The sequence below is a fragment of the Musca domestica genome, unplaced genomic scaffold (assembly GCF_030504385.1).
Source record: "Musca domestica strain aabys unplaced genomic scaffold, Musca_domestica.polishedcontigs.V.1.1 24, whole genome shotgun sequence".
Classification (NCBI taxonomy): domain Eukaryota; kingdom Metazoa; phylum Arthropoda; class Insecta; order Diptera; family Muscidae; genus Musca; species Musca domestica.
The window spans coordinates 8617140-8641274 of record NW_026712272.1 but is presented as its reverse complement, the minus strand read 5'-3'; the positions used below and the strand labels follow the sequence as shown (position 1 = coordinate 8641274).

Below are 24135 nucleotides of genomic sequence, written 5' to 3'. Positions count from 1 at the left end.
GTACATTTCTCACGTCAGGTAACGCTACATTGAACATATGTTTTTTTGACATTTGTGACGTCACAGGTGAAGTTTTTTTCTGATAAGAGAAATATCTTGTGCGAATATCATCGAAATACCATGGAATACTCGTTTTAAATACTATTGAAATAAATTCGTAATAGTTTAGATAAATTTTATGACCTTTATTCTTTAAAATAAATGTGTTTTTTGCGAGAAAAATTGATATAACATTCATACATTAAAATCTACTTCAGTGGCCAAGTGTTTTCAGTGTTGGGTATCATCACATTACATTTATTAACCAATACCACAGCCGCAGCAACAACAAATCAAAACACACCAACACCACCGCCAATCAATTACTAGCCTTTTAAACAAAAAACATCATCATCATCAACAATCATTTCAGTCAGTCAAGCCAATTCAATCAATTCCAGCCAGGCACGCTCTTGAATAAAACAAAAAAAAAAAAAAAAAACAGTGGCTGCAATTTACGCTTCATCTTTATCTATGGTTTTATTGTTTAATAGTCGTAATTTTTGCACAATCACCAAACGTAACTGCTGCCACTCAACAACATCGTTATCTCTACAGAAAATGTTAAATAATTTGCCCTTTTTTGCCTGTGGTAAGATAGTATCGGGCTTTGGTCGTGGCTCCAAAGAATTGGGTATTCCCACAGGTGAGTGAAATTTTGCTGAATATTTGTGAAATATATATTTCAGTGTGTGTTTTTTTATTTTGTAGCAAATTATCCATTGGAGGTTGTTAAGTCATTACCCGATGCCATACAACCGGGTGTTTATTATGGTTGGGCCAATGTCGACAACGGACCCGTATACAAAATGGTCATGAGTATTGGCTGGAATCCATTCTATGACAATAAGGAAAAAAGTATGGTGAGTGAGTGAGGTAGATGAGTAATTGTAATTTGTAAAACGAAGCATGAAATAATTTTCAATTTTCTAGGAAAATAAATATTTATTCTTATGGGACAGGAGAAAGAGAGGGAGATGGACTCAATGAAAGTAGATGAATGTAGGGAAATTGATATGATATGAAGGGTAGAGTAATCGAGAAGAAGGCAAATAGACACAACTTTACTTTTGACAGTCGATATACGAGCAATTTGTAAGCTCTTGTGTTAGCAAAAATGTTTGGATGTGTTTCGTTGTTCAAAAATCTTGAACCCCATGTGGGGAAGGTACCAGAAGAAATGATCCGATCTCTTCCATATTTATAACAGATCTTGTGTTGATGGAAACATTGAGTTATACCAAGTCTGAATGGAATCGGATCTTAATTTTGCGTTTTATGGGCTTCATGGATACTCAAAATTTTGACCCTTTTTGGGGGAGGTACTAGAAGAAATGGTCCAATCTGTGCCATCTTTATAACAGATCTTGCATTGATGGAAATATTGAGATATGCCAAGACTAAATGGTATCGGATCTTAATTTCTCGTTTTATGAGCTCCATGGATACTCAAAATGTTGACCCTTTTTGGAGGAGGTACAAGAACAAATGCTCCAATCTCTACCATATTTATAACAGATCTTGTATTGATGAAAATTTTGAGATGTGCCAAGTCTGAATGGAATGGGATCTTGATTTTGCGTTTTATGAGCTTCATGGATTCTCAAAAATTTTACCCTTTGGGGAGAGGTACCAGATGGAATGGTCCGATCCATTCCTTCTTTACAACGGATGTTGTGTTGATGGAAATATTAAGCTATACCAAATCTGAATGGAATCGGATGTTGATTCCGTGTTTTATAAGTTTCATCGATATTCAAAATTTTTAGCCTTTGTGTGGGAAGTTCCAGAAGGAGTGGACCGAAATATTCCATCTTCACATCAGACCTTGGGTTAATAAAAATATTGTGATTTGTGTAATTTGAAGACAATCGCACACTTACATCACATTTTATAAGAGTTATAATTATTCAAAATTTAGACCCTTTGTGGGGGAGGTACTTGATGGAGTGACCCGATATCGTCCATTTTCGCACCTGACCTAGCACTGATGGAAATATTAGGATTAGCAAAACAGGAGTAAAATCGGATTATTCTTTACCTTTCTGTGCAGTAAATTATTTTCTTTAAAATGTTGACATTTTGTGTGGGAAGTACCAGATGGAGTGGACCGAGATTGTCCATATCCGAAGTCGATCTAAATTTGGCAATAATATTAAATACGTTACTTTATATATTCTTATAAACTATTTCCAAAAAAAAATCATAAAAAATTCCGATTTTTAATTCTTAATTCTAATTTCTTTTTCTTTTTCTAATTCTTTTTTCAGGAAACCCACATATTACATAAATTCGATGGTGATCTCTATGGCTGCCTGCTGAAGGTTTGCATTGCCGGCTACCTAAGACCTGAGGAAAATTTCAAAAGTCTGGACGACTTAATAGCACGCATCAAACAAGACATTGCCGATGCCGAAGACCTTCTGGAAACAAATGAATCGAATAGACAACTACAGTACCATGACTATTTTTCAAGCAACAGCTCTCTAAATAATTTGAAAAATGGAAAAAATTAACAATCCTTCCTCCCTCTCACCCCCACCTATCCACGTAGATTTTGTTTTGTGTTTAATTAGTACTTAAAATTATACTTTTTTAATTGTTACCTCAATACCCCCATATATATGTGGCACATTGTTTTACATGGAAACAAACCCCAAACCCATTTCACGTCTACTTATTATTTTGTAAGTACTTATGTTTTCTACATTTTAATTTAAATACAATTTTTTAATAATGATGTACAAATTTATATAGTAGATATGTGTTACAAATTATATTATGTTACATACAGCAACAACAACAAAAATATATGAAATAGTCTGGTTTCTAGTGGTATATATTCATATTGTGATTAATAATAATAACAAGAACAACAAAGAAATAAAGTTTGTAGTTTAGATAAAATATAAAAATAAATTAAATAAATTGGTTTTATGTTGGGATTTTCTCGAAACGAATTCGAGCACAAAGGGCAGTCCCTTCATATTCGTTGTCATCCATAGATACCAAAAATTTACAGGCATCTCTCAGATTTCGATCGAAATGGTTTAAAGTCCGTTATTTGATTTCGTGCGTTTTTGTTTTAGTTTCTTTAGATTTCGATCGATTTGGTGGATTACGAAAATCTTATTATTTATTGTAAATGTGGCAACACTAGGGGAAAGAAACAGAAACATATGATTAAAAAACACCAACAGTACTTTTAGATGTATGAAATCCAATCGATCTCAATTCCATAGCGAATACGATGCACATGACATATACGCTATGGAATTGACATTTCAAATATAGTGGTTTTAGTTGTCAAAATGATTCAAAACTTTTATTAAAATGTCTGAATCCCTACTTGACTTTACCCTGATAATTGACCAATCACAATAAATTTGGCACAGGGAATACAAGCGTGATGGTGTGATTTCTTTATATTTGGCTGGAAAACCAAAACCACAAGTGGCTATCGTTAGAGCACTCCAGTATTTAAATGTGAATAAATCTTTCGTGTCTCGTACCTGACGTCAAGGAAGTGTACGGAAGGAAACAGAAACATCAGCAGAAATGGTAAAGAAGCGACTTGATCGAAACCCGCGGCGCAATGACCGAAAAATGGCTCGTGAGCTGAACATATCGCAATATTCCATTCGGCAAATATTGAAAAAAGAGCTCGGCGAAAGCCAATGAAATTCCAAAAAGTGCAAGAACTTAAACCGCAACATAAAGAAAATAGAATCAAAAGAGCTAAAGAGTTGCTTCGCTTGGGCGAAATTGGTGAACTGCCGAATTTGGTTTTCTCCGATGAAAAAACATTCGTTGTCCAGCAGTTTGTAAACAAACAACAAAACAAAGAGGTCAGCTGAAAATGTGCACCTTCAGTTGGCCACCAGAACTCAAGCGACGGCCATGGTGATGGTGTGTGTCGCCATAACAGCCGATGCATCAGTATACATGCCGAATATTATCGCGAAAATATTATGGAGGGTACATTAAAGTCTTGGGCATGCAAACATTTTGGCCGCAGACCTTGGACATTCCAACATGACTCAGCACTACGCACTTAGCACGCGCCATCAAAGAATGGTTTCAAAATGAGGTTCACCGCTTCATTTCCAGCGTACAATGGCCACCAAAATCTCCGGATACCTATCCGTTGGACTATTGTGTCTGGAGTATGTTGGAAAGCAAGGTTGGCACTAAAAAGTACCAAAGTGTCGATCACATCAAGGGAATGGGTCAAAATACCGCAGATCAACATTCGGGCAGCATGTGACGGTTTGATTGGACGTTTGAAGGCCATAATTCGTGCCAAAGGTGACCAATTCGAACAAATCTAAACTTATTCTAAAATTTGATGCTATTTCCGACAGTTTTTGGTTTCATTCAAAGGTGGATTGTCTATGCCCGCTTTCTATCAGGATTATATAGGATGCAACAGCTTATAATTGAGCTATAATTTATGCTTGTCCATCCTACGCTCATTTTTTACGAAGAATTCAGTTGATGACTTAAAGTAAATATACATTTACGGTGAAAATACTTAAAACGCTTTTTTGACTGCCGTAAGTCATCGGCTGGCTTGATTGGAAAAGAATAAAGGTGCTTAGGGCCAAAATCGAACTAAGTCAATCTACAACTCCTTTGTTCCTCTACGAAAAAGCCAACCGCTCTTCTTATGTTAGTGGAGTTCACTTCAGTTTCATGTGCTTAGGTCCCCCAGTATTATTCATCCGTTCGTGTGAACATGGTATAAGAACATACTTGGCTGATCATCAGCTGATTGTTGTTATGGCGGTTGAATTAAGAATTTGAAAGCTACGAAAAAAACCGCAAGCGACAACTTTAAAATTACGCAATCTAACTCCATGTGCGAAAATGTTTACCAACTAAATAAAAGAACTTAATAACTTTATGCTCACAATTATTTTTGTTAACAATTCCGCCCCAAATAAATATTAGCATAATATCTACTCTCTCTCTCAATGCCAGAGAGCAAATGTTTGAGTAACAAAAATCTGCAATTCCCATGTTCTTGGCGCGGCTCCTCTATTTATGTTATTTATGTTGATGGAGTTCACTCAGTGTGTTTGGTTTGGTGGCCGATGGAGGTTGTTTGTCACGAGTTGAATCGGTGGTTCTTCGTACGGTTAGCACATTATTTCCTATTGAACGATATTTGAAGATTTTGAATTGGATATATTTTTTTGGTATTGTGCGGAGTGAGTGTGTGCGTGTGCGGACAAAGAATCGTGTGTACCATACAAGAACAACAACACGAAACGATATCCGCGCAAAAAGACAAGACCTATAGTTTTTTGTATAAAAATAAAAAAGAGACCCCGACTGGAGTGGGGCCATAAGCAAGTAAAGAAATTACGAAACTTGGATATTGCATAAATAATTAGAAACGCGCGGCGGCGTTGTAACCGAAATTCTATAACCTCCGTATATTTACCTTATTTTTGCAAAAAATATATAAAAAACTTTGTGAAGGCACACCACTTTCTGTTGGCTGGTAACAACATACTTGAAACGACAACAACAAGAACCGCAACGTAAAACAAGAAAACACATGGAAGGCATAAATACAACAACAAACACCTGTAGAATGAATGTCGATAACAGTAGTAGTGTTGGTGTTGTTAATTGCTGCGGACTGGAGCAAGACCAGACATGTACAACATCATCATCATCATTATCGTCGTGTAGTAGTCGATCATCATCGTCGTCTGGCAGCGCCAAACAACTTCAGACTATCGAAGGTAAAGAGTTGACCGGTCTCACACACGAGTGTGGGGTTTTTGGTGCGATTGGCTGCGGCGATTGGCCCACACAGATTGATATCGCACACGTGATATGCCTTGGTTTGGTTGCATTGCAACATCGTGGCCAGGAATCAGCTGGCATTGTGACCAGCGAGGGCAAATGTTCCAAACAGTTCAACATGCACAAGGGCATGGGTATGATCAGTCAGTTATTCAATGATGAGTCAATGAAGAAATTGAAGGGAAATTTGGGCATTGGTCATACCCGTTATTCCACCTCTGGGGCCTCAGAGGTGGTCAATTGCCAGCCTTTTGTGGTACACACTGCCCATGGAGCCATGGCCTTGGCCCACAATGGAGAATTGGTCAATAGCGAGTCATTGCGCCGTGAAGTTTTGGGTCGTGGTGTTGGTCTATCCACCCACAGTGACAGTGAATTGATTGCCCAAAGTCTGTGCTGTTGCCCGGAGGGTGTATCAGAGAGCGATGGACCCGATTGGCCTGCACGCATACGACACTTTATGCAATTGGCCCATTTGTCCTATTCCCTGGTGATTATGGTTAAGGACAAAATCTATGCTGTGCGAGATGTCTACGGCAATCGTCCGTTGTGTTTGGGCAAAATCATACCCATGAATGCTGGTGGGGAAAAAATCGAAGATCTGCCCGCCGAAGGTTGGGTGGTATCCAGTGAATCTTGTGGCTTCCTGTCAATTGGAGCCCGCTATGTGCGTGAAGTACAGCCAGGAGAAATTATTGAGATGACACGCAATGGCTGTCGCACTGTGGATATTGTGGAGAGGCCGGACTACAAGAAAATGGCATTTTGTATATTCGAATATGTGTACTTCGCCCGTGGCGATTCCATCTTTGAAGGACAAATGGTGTACTCGGTGCGTATGCAATGTGGACGGCAATTGGCGAGAGAGGCGCCCATTAAGGCTGATATTGTTAGTTCGGTGCCGGAGTCAGGCACCGCTGCGGCCCATGGTTATGCCAAGGAGTCGGGCCTGGAATTTGCCGAAGTTCTGTGCAAAAATCGCTATGTTGGACGTACCTTTATACAGCCCTCCACACGTCTCAGGCAGCTGGGTGTGGCCAAGAAATTTGGTGCCTTGTCGGAGAATGTATCGGGAAAACGTTTGGTATTGATAGATGATTCAATTGTAAGAGGCAATACAATTGGTCCCATTATAAAGCTGTTGCGTGATGCTGGCGCTTTGGAGGTACATGTGCGTGTGGCCAGTCCCCCGTTGCAGCATCCATGCTATATGGGTATTAATATACCAACCCATCAGGAGTTGATTGCCAACACTTTGAATGCTGAACAATTGGCGAGACATGTGGGTGCCGACAGTTTGGCCTATTTGTCGGTGGAGGGCTTAAAGAAGGCGGTGAATTTGAATCGTCAGGAGATGAACAAAGGCGAGGGTGGTCATTGTACAGCATGTTTGACTGGGGAATATCCTGGTGGATTGCCAGACGAATTAAGTTGGTAGATTAGGTATTTTCATTTTCTGATAAAATGTGGATGGAGCAGGCGGATTTTTTTCTTTAAAAACAGAAACACACCGATGAAAAAGAATGCAAATACAATTTATTTTTGCTGAGTAATCAATAGAAGCCATATCTCATTCTCGCTCTCTCTCTCTCTCATGCTCACCCCTTTGCCATTACTCTCCTTTGGGGGTTATGTTAATGAATACAAATAAAAAAAATTAATTATAATTTAAATAAGATGATAATAGAAAATTAACATTTATAAATAAAACTATATTTGATTGCCATGGAGATAAGAAGTTTTTCACAACGGAGACGATAAAAATAGATAGATAAGCCATTGGAGAGAAGGGGGAATTAACAGTCATTTATATTTCACAGTTGGAATGGCACCAGGTCACGGGGGAAATTTGAGCACAGTATTTGAATATAAGCTTGGCAAATTGCTGTGTATTTAATCTATATCAAGGAAGCATATTAAGTACCTACCTATCAAAAGAAAATACCTCAAACCATTTTTGCATTTATTAAATAACCATGTCCAGACTCAATGGACCCCCAATGAGAAATATGTTATTAAGACATTTGTATAAACAAAACATTAAGATATTATTAAAAAGTAAAATAACATTCAACTGAGAAATAAAGTCAAATGTTGGAAATTTTCATTTAATTCTAAATCAAAATCTATATTGTGTTACCTGATAAAATTGTAACTTTTTTTATTAAAAATAAAAGAAAGAAATTTATGACAAGGTGTCTAAATACATATATATTTTTTTGGATTGTCTTCATAGAATATATTAAAATAAAAAAGAATATTCAATACAAAAATATTATTTAATAATAATTTTTAAAATTATGTACGTTATTTGATAAGCAACATATCTATATTTTATCGTTTTTTTTTTTCTTTCAAAAATCAAAGTTTTTTCTTTGTAAATTAATCTTTGTTTACTAATACGTTTCTTGCGAATATTGATAAAAAAATAAACATAAATAGACATAAGATTACATTTCCTTTCCGTTTATTTTTGTTCCCACATATTTTACCAATATAAATATTATATCATACACACACGCACACATACTTACTAACACAATTTGTTTAAACATTTAATTATCTCTATTATTATTATTCTTAAATCGTTTTTTCTCATATTACCTATCGTATAACAGAAACAAAAACAATAAAATCAGACCCTAATAACAAGGGAGTTTTGTGTTGTATTTATTTATATATTGCTGCTGCCAAATGTGATCGGTAACAACATTATACGCATGTTGGCATTTATAACGGTTCGAAGCATTTGCGCTTGAACTGGGGAATGATAATGTGTTATTTGATAGGTTTTTTATATAGTAAAGGGGTTCGTAGAAGAGTTGTTCGATAGCGATATTGACCATATAACAATCATTCAATGATTATAATTTCTATAGAATAGTTGTTCGATGAAAAGCTTTTCTAAAAAAATTGTGCTTTAGCAAATCAAAATTCTTCGCAACAATCCTTTCTATGGAAAAGTTGTTCGACAACAATATGTTGTTTTATGACAATGTTCTAAAGAAAAATTCAAAGACATAGAAGTATAAAGATAGGACAAGACAGAGTAAAATATGGCAACCCTGTGAAAAAGACCTCTGTTGTTATGATATCGTAAAAACATATTTACAAATGTTAAGCAATTTCAACCGCTAAGGAACCGCTAAGAAAAGTGGTCTGATAACAACGTTTAGTATACATAAGTTGTTCGATAACAACCTTTCCAATTAAAATTGTTTATCGACAACCATTTTCTGTAAAAACTATGTTCGATGATTTTTTTATAGAAAAAGTTGATTGGTAAAATATTTTTCTATTGGAAATATAAATAACAATATATTTAAATATGATGCTCGATGACAACCTACTCTAAAGAAAAAATGTTCGACATCCATCTCTTTTTTATAAAAAAAAGTGGTCAGCTAACAACCATCATTACATAAAAGTTGTTCGATAACAAGCTTTTCATAGAAATAGTTGTTCGACAACCATATTATATAAATATTTTATATATATGTATAAAATATGTTCGATAGCAATACATTCTATTGAAAAGTTGTTCGATAACAACCTTTTCAGTGAAAACAACATAACATAATCTTTTAACATGTTGTTCGATAACAGCCTATTCTAAAGATGAATTGTTCGATATCAATTTTTTATAAAGAAAAGTGGTCTGATAGCATTTAGTAAATAAAAGTTGTCGGATAACCTTTTTAATAAAAAAAAGTTGTTCGACAATCATTTTCTATATAAAGTATGATCGATAACAACTTTTTTATTGGAAATTTATTCGATAACAACATATTTCCATATGCTGCTCGATAACAATCTACTCTAAAGAAAAATTGTCCGAGATCAATTTCTTTTTTTAAAGAAAAGTGGTCCGATAACTGCCTTCATTACATAAATGTTGTTCGATAACAACCCTAGCAATAAAAAAAGCTCTTCGACAGTCATATTCTGTATAAAATATGTTTGATAACAATCTATTTCAGTGGAAAATATCTTCGATAACAAGATTATCTTTCAACATGCTGTTCGATAACAACCTTTTCTAAAGAAGAATTGTTCTGATAACAACATCTGACGCAAAGAAGTTGTTCGATAACAATCTTTTTTTATATAAAAGTGGTCCGATACCGAACTTTATCAAATAAAAGTTGATTGACAATCATTTCCTATATAAAATATGTTCGATAACAACCTTTTTTATAAAAAAACAAACTTTTTTAATATAAATTTTATTCTGTTCGATAACAGAATGACTTTTCGATAACAACGTTTTCCATTGATAAAATTATCCCGTAAAAAGCGTTATTCTGGAACAGACCATAATTGTTCGATAACTATAAATAACTAAAAATTTTTCGGTTAACGAATTTTTCCATACAAAATTGTTTCGATAACCAATATTCTAGACAAATGTCCCATAACACATTTTCCTTTACGGAAGTAGTTCATGGTAATAAGAATGTCGATATTTTTTTTGTAGAAATGCACTTCGAAGACTGATTTCCCTATAGAAAATAGGTTCCATAAAAGTTTTTGCTCAACAATTTTTTTTTATTTAATACCAGTAACCTAGTCCATAGGGCCGTGGGCGATTCCAAAAACTTCTACACATGATATTATAGAGAAAAGGTAACGATTTTTAATGTTTTCACACGGATAAGACGCTTTAAGTCCTTTTATATAAAAACTTATTCAAAGGACTTCGCATTAAGACCTTTAAAACCCCCCTATGCAAAAATAATCATTAGAATAAACATAAACTTATTAATACATATATAATTTATTTACACATTATCGAATCTTAAAACGCAACGATTGATCATATATTTCTACTCCCTCCCTCCCTTAACTACTATTATTCCATCTACAGCATATTCTCATAATCTTTAATTTCCAATTCTTTTTCCACCATCTGACTTGCCAAATTATCCAATGTGTCTTGCATTCTTTGTCGCAGCGTTGGATTTTGTATTGAAGATATTTCCTTCGCCTTCTGCGTATGCTGGGCCTTGATGTCATCCAATTGACCACGTAATTCAGAAATTTTAGCTTGTATCTGATCGACACTCATTTGTGGGGTAGCATCATTAGATGAATCATCATCGGATAGTGTACGTTTGCGATCATCAAAATAGCCAACACCAGCCAAGTTCGAATTTGAACCACCAAATTTGGAGTTGTCATCATCGCCCTGTTTGGGACTGCCAAATATTGATTTACTATAATCATTCAAATCATCCTTGGAAGTGTTAAGACCACCAGTCTTGGCACTCATATTCGTGTTATTGCCGCCACCCACAGAGAAGTAGGACATGCGAGAATCATCGGCCGACATACGTGATGTTTCATCCATATCTTGCATACGACTGTTATCGTGTCGTTCAATGTCTTCGTCATCGTCAGATGAGGATACTTCTTCACCAAAGATATCATGTTCTCCCACACCCAAATGTCCTGAGGGTACCGATCCCGATGGACCATCTTCATCATCACCATCCGACTCGACATTAATATCCTTTTGCGACGACGAATCATTGTTACCCTTGTCACCATCATTCATAGTATCATCCATAAATTCTTCTTCACCCTCCATGCTATCTTTCAATTGAGAATCCGTTGACTTGGATAGATCTTCGTTGATAATTTCAAATTCAACTTTAACGGCATCATTGTCTATGCGTAATAGACGTTTTACTTCCTTCTCAATTTCGGGAACTTCCACATTTTTCTTTTTCAACGTTTTACGGAAACGACGTTTGCGCACATTTTTGCATGGCGGCGTTATACCATGGGCCCACAAGAACTTTTTATCTACCTTATTTGGATCTTTTTTCTTTCCCTTGTTAGGGGATTCTTCCTTGTCCAGATCATGGGGTTCCTCTTTGCAAATCATCTGTATACAAAAAACGACGTTTACGTGATGGTGCACAAAAATAGATCTTATTACTTACCATTTGACAAATATCTGCCGATTTGTAAAAACTTTTGTTATCTATGGTCTTGAGGCACTCAATTATGGTTGGGAGATCCACAACCTTGGCATGCAACAACCAATGGTCAAACCGTACCTCACCATAGCGCAAATCATTGTCCAATTGTATTGTCATGCGATCTTTTAGATTTGAGTTGGGTGAATTGACTGCTTCTCTCAACGCCTTGGCCACCTCTTCGGGAAGACGTAGAATATATTGATTCTCCAATTCAATACCATCATCTCGAGGCTTTTGTTCCTGTTTGTTTTTATCAGTTTTTTTCTCGAACATTGTTCAAGTGATGTGCTTCCAGACAAAAACTTTGTTGTTTATTATTAGGGACATACAGATCGATTTATTGTCTTATGAATGAATCGATATTTTAACGACTTATAACATCCCTACCTAATACCTGACGCACGCCTTCGATGTTTTTCATCACAGGAGTTGAATACATGTAAAAGATAATTTTTTTTTAAAAATACAGGAAAGTTAAAAAGACACATCAAATGAAGAAAAATGTAAGAAATATTTATTTGAATTGATATTAAGGTCCATATGTTGTGTTCGTCTTTATAGACATGAGCCCAGCCCTACAAAAACTAATCTAAAACGGTGCATCGCTCGATCTTTACGGCCAATTAGCCGGCCGCAAACATGAAATAAAATGTTCACCGAGGACGAACCCTATAGCTCCTATATATATCTTCCACCGATTTCGGGTTAATTGTGCACCAAATGGCCAATATCAGTCCAAATGAAATCTGTTACATCCGACCGAATTCAGTCTAGAAAAAAGTATACAAAATTTTATGAAAATCAGTTCAGATATAGCTTTAGCTTCATATATATGCTTCATCCGGTTTGTGCTTTTAAGTCCCTCACATGCTTAATATGCACTCCGCAAAATATTAGATATAGCCCAGAAATATCTCTGTCAAATTTTATCGAGATCGGATCAGATAAAAATATTGCTCCCATATATATCTTTATCGAATATCAGATTTTTTGTCCACCAAATGGTTAATATCAGCCCAAATGAGCTAAATCTTCGTAATTCCGCCTGAGTGTATTCTAGAAATTAGTAGTAAATAGCTCCCATACATATGTTTCATCCAAATGGACTAAATTCTGATGGAATACAGCCCAGAAGGAAATACACCTAAGTCTGTTTTTACACGGTAGATTGGTTCCAGAAGAAGCCGTGTAAAAAAAAACCGTGTAAAATAGACATTGATCTTATACAAAAATGGGTAATTTGTTCCTAATCTCTAAAACTTATTAATATTAGTGAAAAACAAGAATTTTTAATTTTTTTATTTTTTTTACCAAACACGTCTTATTGCATTGACAGTTCACAAAATATTAACACGTTTCAATTGCTCTGACCAGTAAATTTTATTGTATGCACATAAAGGGAATTCCCCTAAATTAGTGCTATTCACATTTGCTTTGACCAGCTTCGCAAAAATTAAATTTGACAAAAAAATTTAAGTACATAAAATTTCAAATCGTGCTAAATGGAATAAAATAGTGTAAAAAAATTAAAAATATTCAATTTTCAAACCATGTTATATCAAAACCGTGTACAAAAAGACCGTGTAAAAACAGACTTAGGTGTACTTCAAATTTTGGTGAGAATCGGTTCAGAAATACCTATAACTCCCACGTATGTTTCATACGATTTGATGTTAAAGTCCCTCGCATGCGTAAAAATGGTAGCACTTTTCTTATCTCTCTCCCCTCTTTACAAATAAACTCAGTTTCTAGGAAATCCTCTGCATCTGACCATCAAAATTGGTGGAAAGCACACATTCAATGTTGCCACATCTACCAAAACGTCACTAATACTGCCCACAACAAAATCGATTTCTAATCATTGCATTTTAATCGATTGCTCCAAAGTCGATCCACCTAACCCTAATTTCTTCAGTCAATTATTTTTTTCTTTTTTTGATCAAAGTTATAACCACCGATACCCAGCCAATTTCAACCTTTTTTTTTGAAAATTTTTATTTTTAATACGAAACAACGACCGTTCCGTTATTGTGTGAACGTAAATTAACCAAAGTGCAATGATTTGTGATTGTTAAAATTAAGAAAAGAGAGAATCAAAACTATTGGATATATATTTTTAACTTAAAAACTAAAAGAAACGACAAAAGCAAAGCAACAACAGAAAAATGGCAACTCGAGGTGTTGGGCCAGTTGTAGCTGGGACGGATGGCACTGATTTCGAATATAGACAACGAGTAGCTGCACCGCATCAAATTAGGTTAATAGATATAATATAGTTAACATAAGTTTAGTGATTATTTTATAAGGTGTACTCGAAGGAGATTGGTTATCGTTTGGCCTAATTTATTGGATGATGATGAGTGGTGTTTTGCATAATTGTGTTTGACACCACCAGCTCATAACAACAACAACAACAAATGAAATTTACATCCAAAGAAAGTATCATCGAAAGTGGTAATCCATTTGCATTCACATCTTTCTATAGTCAACGTATGTATGTACGTATGTTGCGTATTGTTGTCGTAGACAAATGACTACTGTCTCTCTTCTTATATATTATTATTTTTTTCTTGTTTTTGTTTTAGGGCTCCACAATTTATTTCATTTGCTAATATATTGTTGAGCTGGTTGCTGTTTTTTTGATGTGTTTCCTACATACTTTGTACCTAGCTAACAAATCCTACAATATATTATTGTTGTAGCCTCTGCCACCGCACATTGGGCAATGTGCCAGAATTTGTTTACAATTGTTTTTGCTTGGACGACTGTGTTTTGTTTTTGTCTTGGCTATTATGTTATTTTCCCATTATTTTTATTACTACAGAAAAAAAGTGCTCTGCCCATGTTGGTGGGTGACCAATTTCATTGGCATTTTCGATGCTGTTGTTAAAGTATTGACCTGATGCAATATTGAATGCAAGAAAAATAACAACAACATGGCAGCATATCTGACATGCTGGTATAAGACAAGTTGTTGTTATTCTTTTCCTCAACGTTGAGGACGTGGCAAGTGCAACGTGTTCAGGGGTAGATAAGAAGCTATAGGTGGTCAGTTCAAATTAGAAAACGTAAACAAACTTCATAATGTGTCCCTTTATGAGGATGATAAGGCACACAATGATCTACAGTGTGTCAGGAAAACTTTTAATTCATATTTTTTATAGTTGAAAATATTCTATTATCGCTTGTGTTTGCTTAAGGTTTAGACAAACGCACCATATCTTTCTGTGAAAAATCGTTTAAATCCAAACTTTGGTATGGTTGTCATTCCTCCGGATTTTACAATACATTCCGATTTAAGGTCATTTGAAAGCTTGTCATACATTTCCCAACCAAATTGGTTGTAATTTAGCGGTTTATTTTCAGTGCCAGTACGCGTTATGGTATTGGCTCCCAGCAGGGAATATGGCCGATTTGTTCCGTTTTCAACATCTTGAAATGGATTCTTAGAAATGGCCACCATAAAGCGGTACCTCCAGACTATATTTTATATTTCTTAAGTTTCGGTCTCTTATTTCCAACAAAATCTATTGTAAAGCAGGTCGCATTTATTACCCGATTGAGATGAAATTTTCCAAACAATATTTGTTTAGCCCAAGGACGAACCCTATTGGGTTAATTGTGCACCAAATTGCCAATATAAGTCCAAATGGCATGAATTTTGGCACATCCAACCGAATTCAAACATATGTAATATGCACCCCACAAGAATGATGTTTGGTATCAGATATCATATACAGCGCCGAAATACATCTGCCAAATTTTATCAAGATCGGTTCAGATTTGAATATAGTACCCATATATATCTTCAACCGATTTTGAGTTAATTGTGCACCAAATGGCCAATAACAGTCCAAATCACCTGAATTTTGGAACATCAGATCGAATTCAGTCTAGAAGCAAGTACATCAAATTTGGTGAAAATCGGTTCAGATATAGCTATAGCTCCCATATATATGTTTCATCCGATTCGGTGTTTAAGTCCCTCAAATTCGTAGTATGAATTTGATAACAATCATATTTGGTAATAGATAACAGATACAGCCCAGAAATACCTCTGAACAATTTTATCAACATCGGTTTGGATTTGGATATAGCTCCCATATATATCTTCAACTGTGCACCCAATGGCCAATATCAGTCCAAAAGTCCTTAATTTTGGTTCATCCGACTTAATTAAGTCTAGAATCAAGCAGATTGAATTCGGAGAAAATTGGTTCAGATATAGCTATAGCTCCCATATATATGTTTCATCCGATTTGGTGGTTAACCTTTCCTTACTGGTTTGGTATTTGAAAGGTTTTGGCCCAAAGTTTCCAATCAACTCTGCTTTAATTGGTGGTTTAGATCCTCGCAAAAAATATTCAATGTGAGTCCACTTTATGGAATGCTCTCCATATAACAATACCTCCCGATTTTCGATATTTTAAAGGTTTTGGCCCAATTTCCGACAAAATCAGCTGAAATTTTATATTTTTCGTAATCTCAATAGCTGGTTTAACTGCTCGCAAAAAATATTCAATATAGGTCCACTTTTTGATATAGCCAATGAATAACGATACCTCCCTATTTTCGAATTTTTAAAGCTTTCGGCCCCCAATTTCAAACCAAATAAGCTGTAATTTGGTATTTCAGGTTCTCATTAGGTGGTTTAACTCCTCAATAAAAATAATCGATTAGCTCGCCTTTTAAGAGTAGCGCCCATATAACGTTATCTCCCTATTTTCGATATTTTCAAGCATTTCGGTTTCTCAGTAAGTGGTTTAACTCCTCTCTAAAAATAGTCAATATGGGCCCACTTTTTAGTAAAGATACCCCTTGACTTTTGATATCTTAAAGATTTTTGCTCATTTTCCGACAAAATCACCTGCAATTGGTTATTTTGGGTTCTACGTGGGTTTTATAACTGATCGCAAAAAAATATTCTATATAGGTCCACTTTTTAGTATAACGCTCATTTAATGATAACTCCCGATATTCGGCATTTTAAAGGTTTTCTCCCCAGTTTCTAACCAAATCAGATTTCATATCTCGAGATTTATTCCTTGGATATTTCGTGGATATAATTTTGGGAGGTGAAGATTAAAAATTAATATCTTGATGACTCGGGAATTAGTAATAATCAAACCTAGTACTGAATGCCATATTCGTATTATTAATTTCCTCTTCTTCCCTTCTTTTCTTACAGCCTGTTAAACAAATCCCGACTGAAATATTGCATTTTCTTTCATGCCCTGCTATTTTTTGTAATGTTAGCCAAGCTAACATCCGATATTTTGGATCGTTTGGACATTTTTGTGTTAGAAATTGAGGAGCTGGAGGTGCCAGCACCATTATGGTGGGAATACATATGGTTGGCCTCGCTGTTGACATCATTTGTCGGTCTGTCGGCGGCCCGTGGCAATAAAATACGTGACATGCAAAAGTATATGATTACCCTGGGACTGTTTGGTGTGCTGCCACTGCTCTACTGTTTTGTCTATTATTTCGGTGATGTTTTGGAATATCTTAGCCTAGAAGATAAATCCGATTTGGAGGAAACCGATATTGTCCTGTGGAGGGTGAGTTAAATGATGATTTTTAAGTTTTTTTTTAGTTTTTTAAGTTTTAAGACATAAAAGTAAAATATTAATGTTTTATTTCAATTTCAGGGTCTACCCTATGGCCTATTGTGGTATGCTTTCTGTTTTGTGGGTTTCCAAATACACGGTTTCACTTTGTATTTCTCCTATAATTTGATCAAAGCCTGGAAGGCACGTTCTGCCCGTAAATATCAATAGATATGTTAACAAATCATATTTTCTATCCAATTTTTTTAAATACTCTTGTTGTAAACTAGAAAAAAAAGAAAGAACAATATACAACTACGAAAAAAATTTACATAAATTGTTAGACTATTTTTTGATGTTTCTATACAGATGCAATTAAATAACCATTCATATTCAATTTGAAATTGGCAAATACACAAAACTTGTAATTCGTAATGGCACATTTATTGATTTAATATTAAACGTTAAACGAAAAACAACTATCAATTAAATTGATTCAAAATAAAAAAGAAAATATCTATCAGACACCAAGAAAAAAAAACTACTACCTGTTGTCAATAAATAAATCTATGTGGACACAAATTTACTTTTCCTAAATGTTTGTGCAGAAGATTGTAACGAAAACCAAGAGACATATAAAGTTTAAAATATATACATATATTTGTTAATGTATTTTAATAAAGTACTTAAACGCTATACATTTTTATGTTTCATAAGCTGTGCCTAACTCTATTACATTAAACGATAATGATGACGACCATTCTTTGTGGTTCTTTAGCACGTGTGTGTTTATGTGCGGGAATACATGACAATTTTCCCAGAGGGAGAACAAAAGTTAACTAATATTTTTTTGTAAAACTGCCCTGTTCTTAGTTTGTTTTTGTTGAATTTAGTTTTGTGCCTCAACGGGTCATTTGAAAGTGGCGGCATTATTTTAGTTTATCGGCAATAATGCTGCAAACTTCAAACGACCACATTTTCTTTTAATTCAAAGAAGAAAAAAGAACTATTAATATCTAGTTTTGTATTAGTTTCATTTAATAAGCCACATTTTATCTTTTTATTTTTTTAGAAGACAAATATATCTATTTTTTATTCATAAATTGTAAATTTTTAAATGTTAAATAAATTATTGCTCTCAGTGGTTTAGAAATGGAGTGTGTTTTGATGTACTTAAAAATAAGTTTAAAAATGGGAAACCGTTTATAGTTTTCTAGGAAGAATATCTCCCTGGGAACCATATCTTTCTGTCCTTATGAAAAAAAATCATATAGTCATCTAAGAAATATATCTTGTGGTCTTTTATGAAAAGTAAAATGTGTAACAATACCGAAAACTATCAATGAAGTCGGAGAAAGAACTTGGGGGGAGAAACGTCTATTTCGGCAACTGTTGTGAAGAAATTCAACCTTGAAACCGCATGGTCATAAATGTAGGAAATATTATGAGACCAAGGGCCTGGTCATGCCCAAGAAAGACGTTAAGCTGGCAATCATCGACAAAACTAATCTAAAACAAGTAAAAAAACTGTAATTTCGGCCGGGAGGAACTTTGAATACTCTCCACGATTTGGAACGATTTAGCTATTTACAAAAAAAACAAAATCCGTTAACAATTCTGTTAAACTTTAAAAAATAACGAATGTAATGCATAGGTAATTTTTGTCATAAGCCATTACAGGGCATGGTATAATAAGGAGGTAGACCAGTTCGTAAATCAACTGAAATACAGCTCTGAGGCTATGTCGAAGGCCGGCTACTTTAAAACTTTTTACACGCGATGCCGGGCCCTTGCCGAAAGCCGGTTCTCTCTATAGGCGTGAAAATTGAAAAATATTTGGTGGGAAACAAGTGTAAATGTCTTGCCAGCTGTACGCCCATATTTAAGTAAGAACTATAAAATATACATTTGACTATGAAGGACCTCATATAAAAAATGTAATTGTATGATTGCACTTAAACTATTAAAAATATAAAGATCTCCTAAAAAGGGGAATAAATACATGGTGAGATAAAAAAAACTGCATCCTAGTTGTTAAAATTATTCTAGTGACAGCTTATTATATTGTTTACAAGCGTACAAAAGCATTTTGGTGAGAATTTTCCAGAAAAGCGTGATAGTGTGATTTCTTTATATTTGGCTGGAAAATCACAAGTGGCTATCGTTAGAGCACTCTAGCATTTAAATGCGAATAAATCTTTTGTGTCTCGTTACCGTGATACTGGTAGAGTAGCCCGACGTCAAGACAGTGGACGGAAGAAAACAGCAAAATCAGCAGAAATGGTTCGAAAAGTAAAAAATCGACCGTGGCATTAGAATAAATGCCGAATATTAACGCGAAAATAATCTGGAGGGTGTATTGAAGCCTAGGGCACCCAAACATTTTGGCCACAGACCTTGGACATTCCAACAGGACTCATTTCCGCCGATGACCTAAGGCAGTCAAAAAAGCATTTTATGTATTCTCACCTTAACAGTAAATATCCTTTCATCGATCTTCTATGGATAACACGCATTTTATCCGAAAACCCCAAATTTCCCAAAAACCCCTTTAATATTCTAATCTTTCCTTCAACCTAACCTAATAGTACACTTGTTTTGACATCGAATTTATTAAAACGTCAATTTTATGTTAAATTCTCTCACACCATACCTGTATTTATATTCTCATTCTCCGTTACATTCTACATTATGTCAGTGAAAAAAGTGCACCATACAACAACCACCCTTAACTGTAAAACGTGGGGACAAAAACACAAAAAAGTGAAATTAAAAACAAAAAAAATGCCGCATTAGAAAAAAAATGACCAAAGCTATGGCGTAAATATTGGGGTGGACTGGAAATAAATTGGCTGAAAGTTAAAAAAGCAGGGGGGAGACTATAAATGTGAAAAACAATTAAATTATTGCCAGAAATGTCTAATAATTTTTTTCTACGTAAAAAAACGTTTATTTTCTATCAGCTGATGATACTGACCAAATGAGAAAATTAAATTTTGCAAACTCTCAGTGACTCAATTGTCAAAATTGGGGTACAATATAGACGAGCTAAAGATGAGAATACATAATTTAACTGGCTTACCCTGGGACTGTTTGGTGTGCTGCCACTGCTCTACTGTTTTGTCTATTATTTCGGTGATGTTTTGGAATATCTTAGCCTAGAAGATAAATCCGATTTGGAGGAAACCGATATTTTCCTGTGGAGGGTGAGTTAAATGATGATTTTAAAGTTTTTTTTTAGTTTTTTAAGTTTTAAGACATAAAAGTAAAATATTAATGTTTTATTTCAATTTCAGGGTCTACCCTATGGCCTATTGTGGTATGCTTTCTGTTTTGTGGGTTTCCAAATACACGGTTTCACTTTGTATTTCTCCTATAATTTGATCAAAGCCTGGAAGGCACGTTCTGCCCGTAAATATCAATAGATATGTTAACAAATCATATTTTCTATCCAATTTTTTTAAATACTCTTGTTGTAAACTAGAAAAAAAAGAAAGAACAATATACAACTACGAAAAAAATTTACATAAATTGTTAGACTATTTTTTGATGTTTCTATACAGATGCAATTAAATAACCATTCATATTCAATTTGAAATTGGCAAATACACAAAACTTGTAATTCGTAATGGCACATTTATTGATTTAATATTAAACGTTAAACGAAAAACAACTATCAATTAAATTGATTCAAAATAAAAAAGAAAATATCTATCAGACACCAAGAAAAAAAAACTACTACCTGTTGTCAATAAATAAATCTATGTGGACACAAATTTAGAAAAAAAATGACCATTAGAAAAAAAATGACCAAAGCTATGGCGTAAATATTGGGGTGGACTGGAAATAAATTGGCTGAAAGTTAAAAAAGCAGGGGGGAGACTATAAATGTGAAAAACAATTAAATTATTGCCAGAAATGTCTAATAATTTTTTTCTACGTAAAAAAACGTTTATTTTCTATCAGCTGATGATACTGACCAAATGAGAAAATTAAATTTTGCAAACTCTCAGTGACTCAATTGTCAAAATTGGGGTACAATATAGACGAGCTAAAGATGAGAATACATAATTTAACTGGCTTACCCTGGGACTGTTTGGTGTGCTGCCACTGCTCTACTGTTTTGTCTATTATTTCGGTGATGTTTTGGAATATCTTAGCCTAGAAGATAAATCCGATTTGGAGGAAACCGATATTTTCCTGTGGAGGGTGAGTTAAATGATGATTTTTAAGTTTTTTTTTAGTTTTTTAAGTTTTAAGACATAAAAGTAAAATATTAATGTTTTATTTCAATTTCAGGGTCTACCCTATGGCCTATTGTGGTATGCTTTCTGTTTTGTGGGTTTCCAAATACACGGTTTCACTTTGTATTTCTCCTATAATTTGATCAAAGCCTGGAAGGCACGTTCTGCCCGTAAATATCAATAGATATGTTAACAAATCATATTTTCTATCCAATTTTTTTAAATACTCTTGTTGTAAACTAGAAAAAAAAGAAAGAACAATATACAACTACGAAAAAAATTTACATAAATTGTTAGACTATTTTTTGATGTTTCTATACAGATGCAATTAAATAACCATTCATATTCAATTTGAAATTGGCAAATACACAAAACTTGTAATTCGTAATGGCACATTTATTGATTTAATATTAAACGTTAAACGAAAAACAACTATCAATTAAATTGATTCAAAATAAAAAAGAAAATATCTATCAGACACCAAGAAAAAAAAACTACTACCTGTTGTCAATAAATAAATCTATGTGGACACAAATTTAGAAAAAAAATGACCATTAGAAAAAAAATGACCAAAGCTATGGCGTAAATATTGGGGTGGACTGGAAATAAATTGGCTGAAAGTTAAAAAAGCAGGGGGGAGACTATAAATGTGAAAAACAATTAAATTATTGCCAGAAATGTCTAATAATTTTTTTCTACGTAAAAAAACGTTTATTTTCTATCAGCTGATGATACTGACCAAATGAGAAAATTAAATTTTGCAAACTCTCAGTGACTCAATTGTCAAAATTGGGGTACAATATAGACGAGCTAAAGATGAGAATACATAATTTAACTGGCTTACCCTGGGACTGTTTGGTGTGCTGCCACTGCTCTACTGTTTTGTCTATTATTTCGGTGATGTTTTGGAATATCTTAGCCTAGAAGATAAATCCGATTTGGAGGAAACCGATATTTTCCTGTGGAGGGTGAGTTAAATGATGATTTTTAAGTTTTTTTTTAGTTTTTTAAGTTTTAAGACATAAAAGTAAAATATTAATGTTTTATTTCAATTTCAGGGTCTACCCTATGGCCTATTGTGGTATGCTTTCTGTTTTGTGGGTTTCCAAATACACGGTTTCACTTTGTATTTCTCCTATAATTTGATCAAAGCCTGGAAGGCACGTTCTGCCCGTAAATATCAATAGATATGTTAACAAATCATATTTTCTATCCAATTTTTTTAAATACTCTTGTTGTAAACTAGAAAAAAAAGAAAGAACAATATACAACTACGAAAAAAATTTACATAAATTGTTAGACTATTTTTTGATGTTTCTATACAGATGCAATTAAATAACCATTCATATTCAATTTGAAATTGGCAAATACACAAAACTTGTAATTCGTAATGGCACATTTATTGATTTAATATTAAACGTTAAACGAAAAACAACTATCAATTAAATTGATTCAAAATAAAAAAGAAAATATCTATCAGACACCAAGAAAAAAAAACTACTACCTGTTGTCAATAAATAAATCTATGTGGACACAAATTTAGAAAAAAAATGACCATTAGAAAAAAAATGACCAAAGCTATGGCGTAAATATTGGGGTGGACTGGAAATAAATTGGCTGAAAGTTAAAAAAGCAGGGGGGAGACTATAAATGTGAAAAACAATTAAATTATTGCCAGAAATGTCTAATAATTTTTTTCTACGTAAAAAAACGTTTATTTTCTATCAGCTGATGATACTGACCAAATGAGAAAATTAAATTTTGCAAACTCTCAGTGACTCAATTGTCAAAATTGGGGTACAATATAGACGAGCTAAAGATGAGAATACATAATTTAACTGGCTTACCCTGGGACTGTTTGGTGTGCTGCCACTGCTCTACTGTTTTGTCTATTATTTCGGTGATGTTTTGGAATATCTTAGCCTAGAAGATAAATCCGATTTGGAGGAAACCGATATTTTCCTGTGGAGGGTGAGTTAAATGATGATTTTTAAGTTTTTTTTTAGTTTTTTAAGTTTTAAGACATAAAAGTAAAATATTAATGTTTTATTTCAATTTCAGGGTCTACCCTATGGCCTATTGTGGTATGCTTTCTGTTTTGTGGGTTTCCAAATACACGGTTTCACTTTGTATTTCTCCTATAATTTGATCAAAGCCTGGAAGGCACGTTCTGCCCGTAAATATCAATAGATATGTTAACAAATCATATTTTCTATCCAATTTTTTTAAATACTCTTGTTGTAAACTAGAAAAAAAAGAAAGAACAATATACAACTACGAAAAAAATTTACATAAATTGTTAGACTATTTTTTGATGTTTCTATACAGATGCAATTAAATAACCATTCATATTCAATTTGAAATTGGCAAATACACAAAACTTGTAATTCGTAATGGCACATTTATTGATTTAATATTAAACGTTAAACGAAAAACAACTATCAATTAAATTGATTCAAAATAAAAAAGAAAATATCTATCAGACACCAAGAAAAA

General features: G+C 34.1%; 6 protein-coding genes and 2 long non-coding RNA genes across 9 annotated transcripts; 7 read left to right on the top strand and 1 right to left on the bottom strand.

The window, feature by feature from the left end:
- Window positions 1–136: 136 nt before the first annotated feature.
- Window positions 137–2908, top strand: LOC101893503 (putative riboflavin kinase). Of its 2 annotated transcripts, XM_059123413.1 has the most exons (4): window positions 137–157; window positions 534–685; window positions 751–902; window positions 2310–2908. In XM_059123413.1, the coding sequence occupies exons 2-4, from the start codon at window positions 601–603 to the stop codon at window positions 2553–2555; spliced, it is 483 nt and encodes a 160-aa protein (XP_058979396.1). In that variant the 5' UTR covers window positions 137–157; window positions 534–600; the 3' UTR covers window positions 2556–2908. The 2 variants fall into 2 exon arrangements, with proteins under 2 accessions (XP_058979396.1, XP_005191529.1); XM_005191472.4 differs by lacking the exon at window positions 137–157 and having other exon boundaries at window positions 185–685.
- Window positions 2909–5029: 2121 nt separating this feature from the next.
- Window positions 5030–8047, top strand: LOC101893227 (amidophosphoribosyltransferase). Its single transcript, XM_005191470.4, has one exon. The coding sequence runs from the start codon at window positions 5606–5608 to the stop codon at window positions 7295–7297; it is 1692 nt and encodes a 563-aa protein (XP_005191527.1). The 5' UTR covers window positions 5030–5605; the 3' UTR covers window positions 7298–8047.
- Window positions 8048–10617: 2570 nt separating this feature from the next.
- On the bottom strand, window positions 10618–12173 carry LOC101893048 (transcription initiation factor TFIID subunit 7). Its single transcript, XM_005191469.4, has 2 exons — window positions 11808–12173; window positions 10618–11749 (listed from the first exon to the last, which is right to left on the bottom strand). The coding sequence occupies exons 1-2, from the start codon at window positions 12117–12119 to the stop codon at window positions 10721–10723; spliced, it is 1341 nt and encodes a 446-aa protein (XP_005191526.1). The 5' UTR covers window positions 12120–12173; the 3' UTR covers window positions 10618–10720.
- A 1582-nt stretch (window positions 12174–13755) lies between these two features.
- LOC101892877 (protein jagunal) lies at window positions 13756–18093 on the top strand. Its single transcript, XM_005191468.4, has 3 exons — window positions 13756–14103; window positions 17035–17407; window positions 17498–18093. Exons 1-3 carry the CDS (start codon window positions 14012–14014, stop codon window positions 17624–17626), a joined length of 594 nt encoding a protein of 197 aa, XP_005191525.1. The 5' UTR covers window positions 13756–14011; the 3' UTR covers window positions 17627–18093.
- Window positions 18094–20472: 2379 nt separating this feature from the next.
- Window positions 20473–21024, top strand: LOC131802792 (protein jagunal-like; the record flags this gene model as incomplete). The annotated part of the gene is made up of 2 exons (XM_059123406.1): window positions 20473–20601; window positions 20692–21024. Coding segments are annotated over 2 exons (258 nt in total), but the record flags the coding sequence as incomplete, so codon positions are not given.
- A 452-nt stretch (window positions 21025–21476) lies between these two features.
- On the top strand, window positions 21477–22027 carry LOC131802759 (uncharacterized). The gene is made up of 2 exons (XR_009342371.1): window positions 21477–21604; window positions 21695–22027. It is a non-coding gene; the product is annotated as an uncharacterized LOC131802759 (long non-coding RNA).
- Window positions 22028–22479: 452 nt separating this feature from the next.
- Window positions 22480–23030, top strand: LOC131802758 (uncharacterized). The gene is made up of 2 exons (XR_009342370.1): window positions 22480–22607; window positions 22698–23030. It is a non-coding gene; the product is annotated as an uncharacterized LOC131802758 (long non-coding RNA).
- Window positions 23031–23481: 451 nt separating this feature from the next.
- LOC131802791 (protein jagunal-like) lies at window positions 23482–24033 on the top strand (the record flags this gene model as incomplete). Its single annotated transcript, XM_059123405.1, has 2 exons — window positions 23482–23610; window positions 23701–24033. Coding segments are annotated over 2 exons (258 nt in total), but the record flags the coding sequence as incomplete, so codon positions are not given.
- Window positions 24034–24135: the final 102 nt, after the last annotated feature.

What these genes read in the sequence shown, in the direction of transcription:
- LOC101893503 (XM_005191472.4), top strand. Translation starts at nt 514, where the DNA reads ATGGTTTTATTGTTTAATAGTCGTAATTTTTGCACAATCACCAAACGT. An exon ending in AGAATTGGGTATTCCCACAG is followed by an intron (nt 686 to 750) that starts GTGAGTGAAATT and finishes TTTATTTTGTAG; the next exon opens with CAAATTATCCATTGGAGGTT. An exon ending in ACAATAAGGAAAAAAGTATG is followed by an intron (nt 903 to 2,309) that starts GTGAGTGAGTGA and finishes TTCTTTTTTCAG; the next exon opens with GAAACCCACATATTACATAA.
- LOC101893227 (XM_005191470.4), top strand. Translation starts at nt 5,606, where the DNA reads ATGGAAGGCATAAATACAACAACAAACACCTGTAGAATGAATGTCGAT.
- LOC101893048 (XM_005191469.4), bottom strand. Translation starts at nt 12,119, where the DNA reads ATGTTCGAGAAAAAAACTGATAAAAACAAACAGGAACAAAAGCCTCGA. An exon ending in CGGCAGATATTTGTCAAATG is followed by an intron (nt 11,750 to 11,807) that starts GTAAGTAATAAG and finishes TTTTGTATACAG; the next exon opens with ATGATTTGCAAAGAGGAACC.
- LOC101892877 (XM_005191468.4), top strand. Translation starts at nt 14,012, where the DNA reads ATGGCAACTCGAGGTGTTGGGCCAGTTGTAGCTGGGACGGATGGCACT. An exon ending in GCTGCACCGCATCAAATTAG is followed by an intron (nt 14,104 to 17,034) that starts GTTAATAGATAT and finishes CTTTTCTTACAG; the next exon opens with CCTGTTAAACAAATCCCGAC. An exon ending in CCGATATTGTCCTGTGGAGG is followed by an intron (nt 17,408 to 17,497) that starts GTGAGTTAAATG and finishes TTTCAATTTCAG; the next exon opens with GGTCTACCCTATGGCCTATT.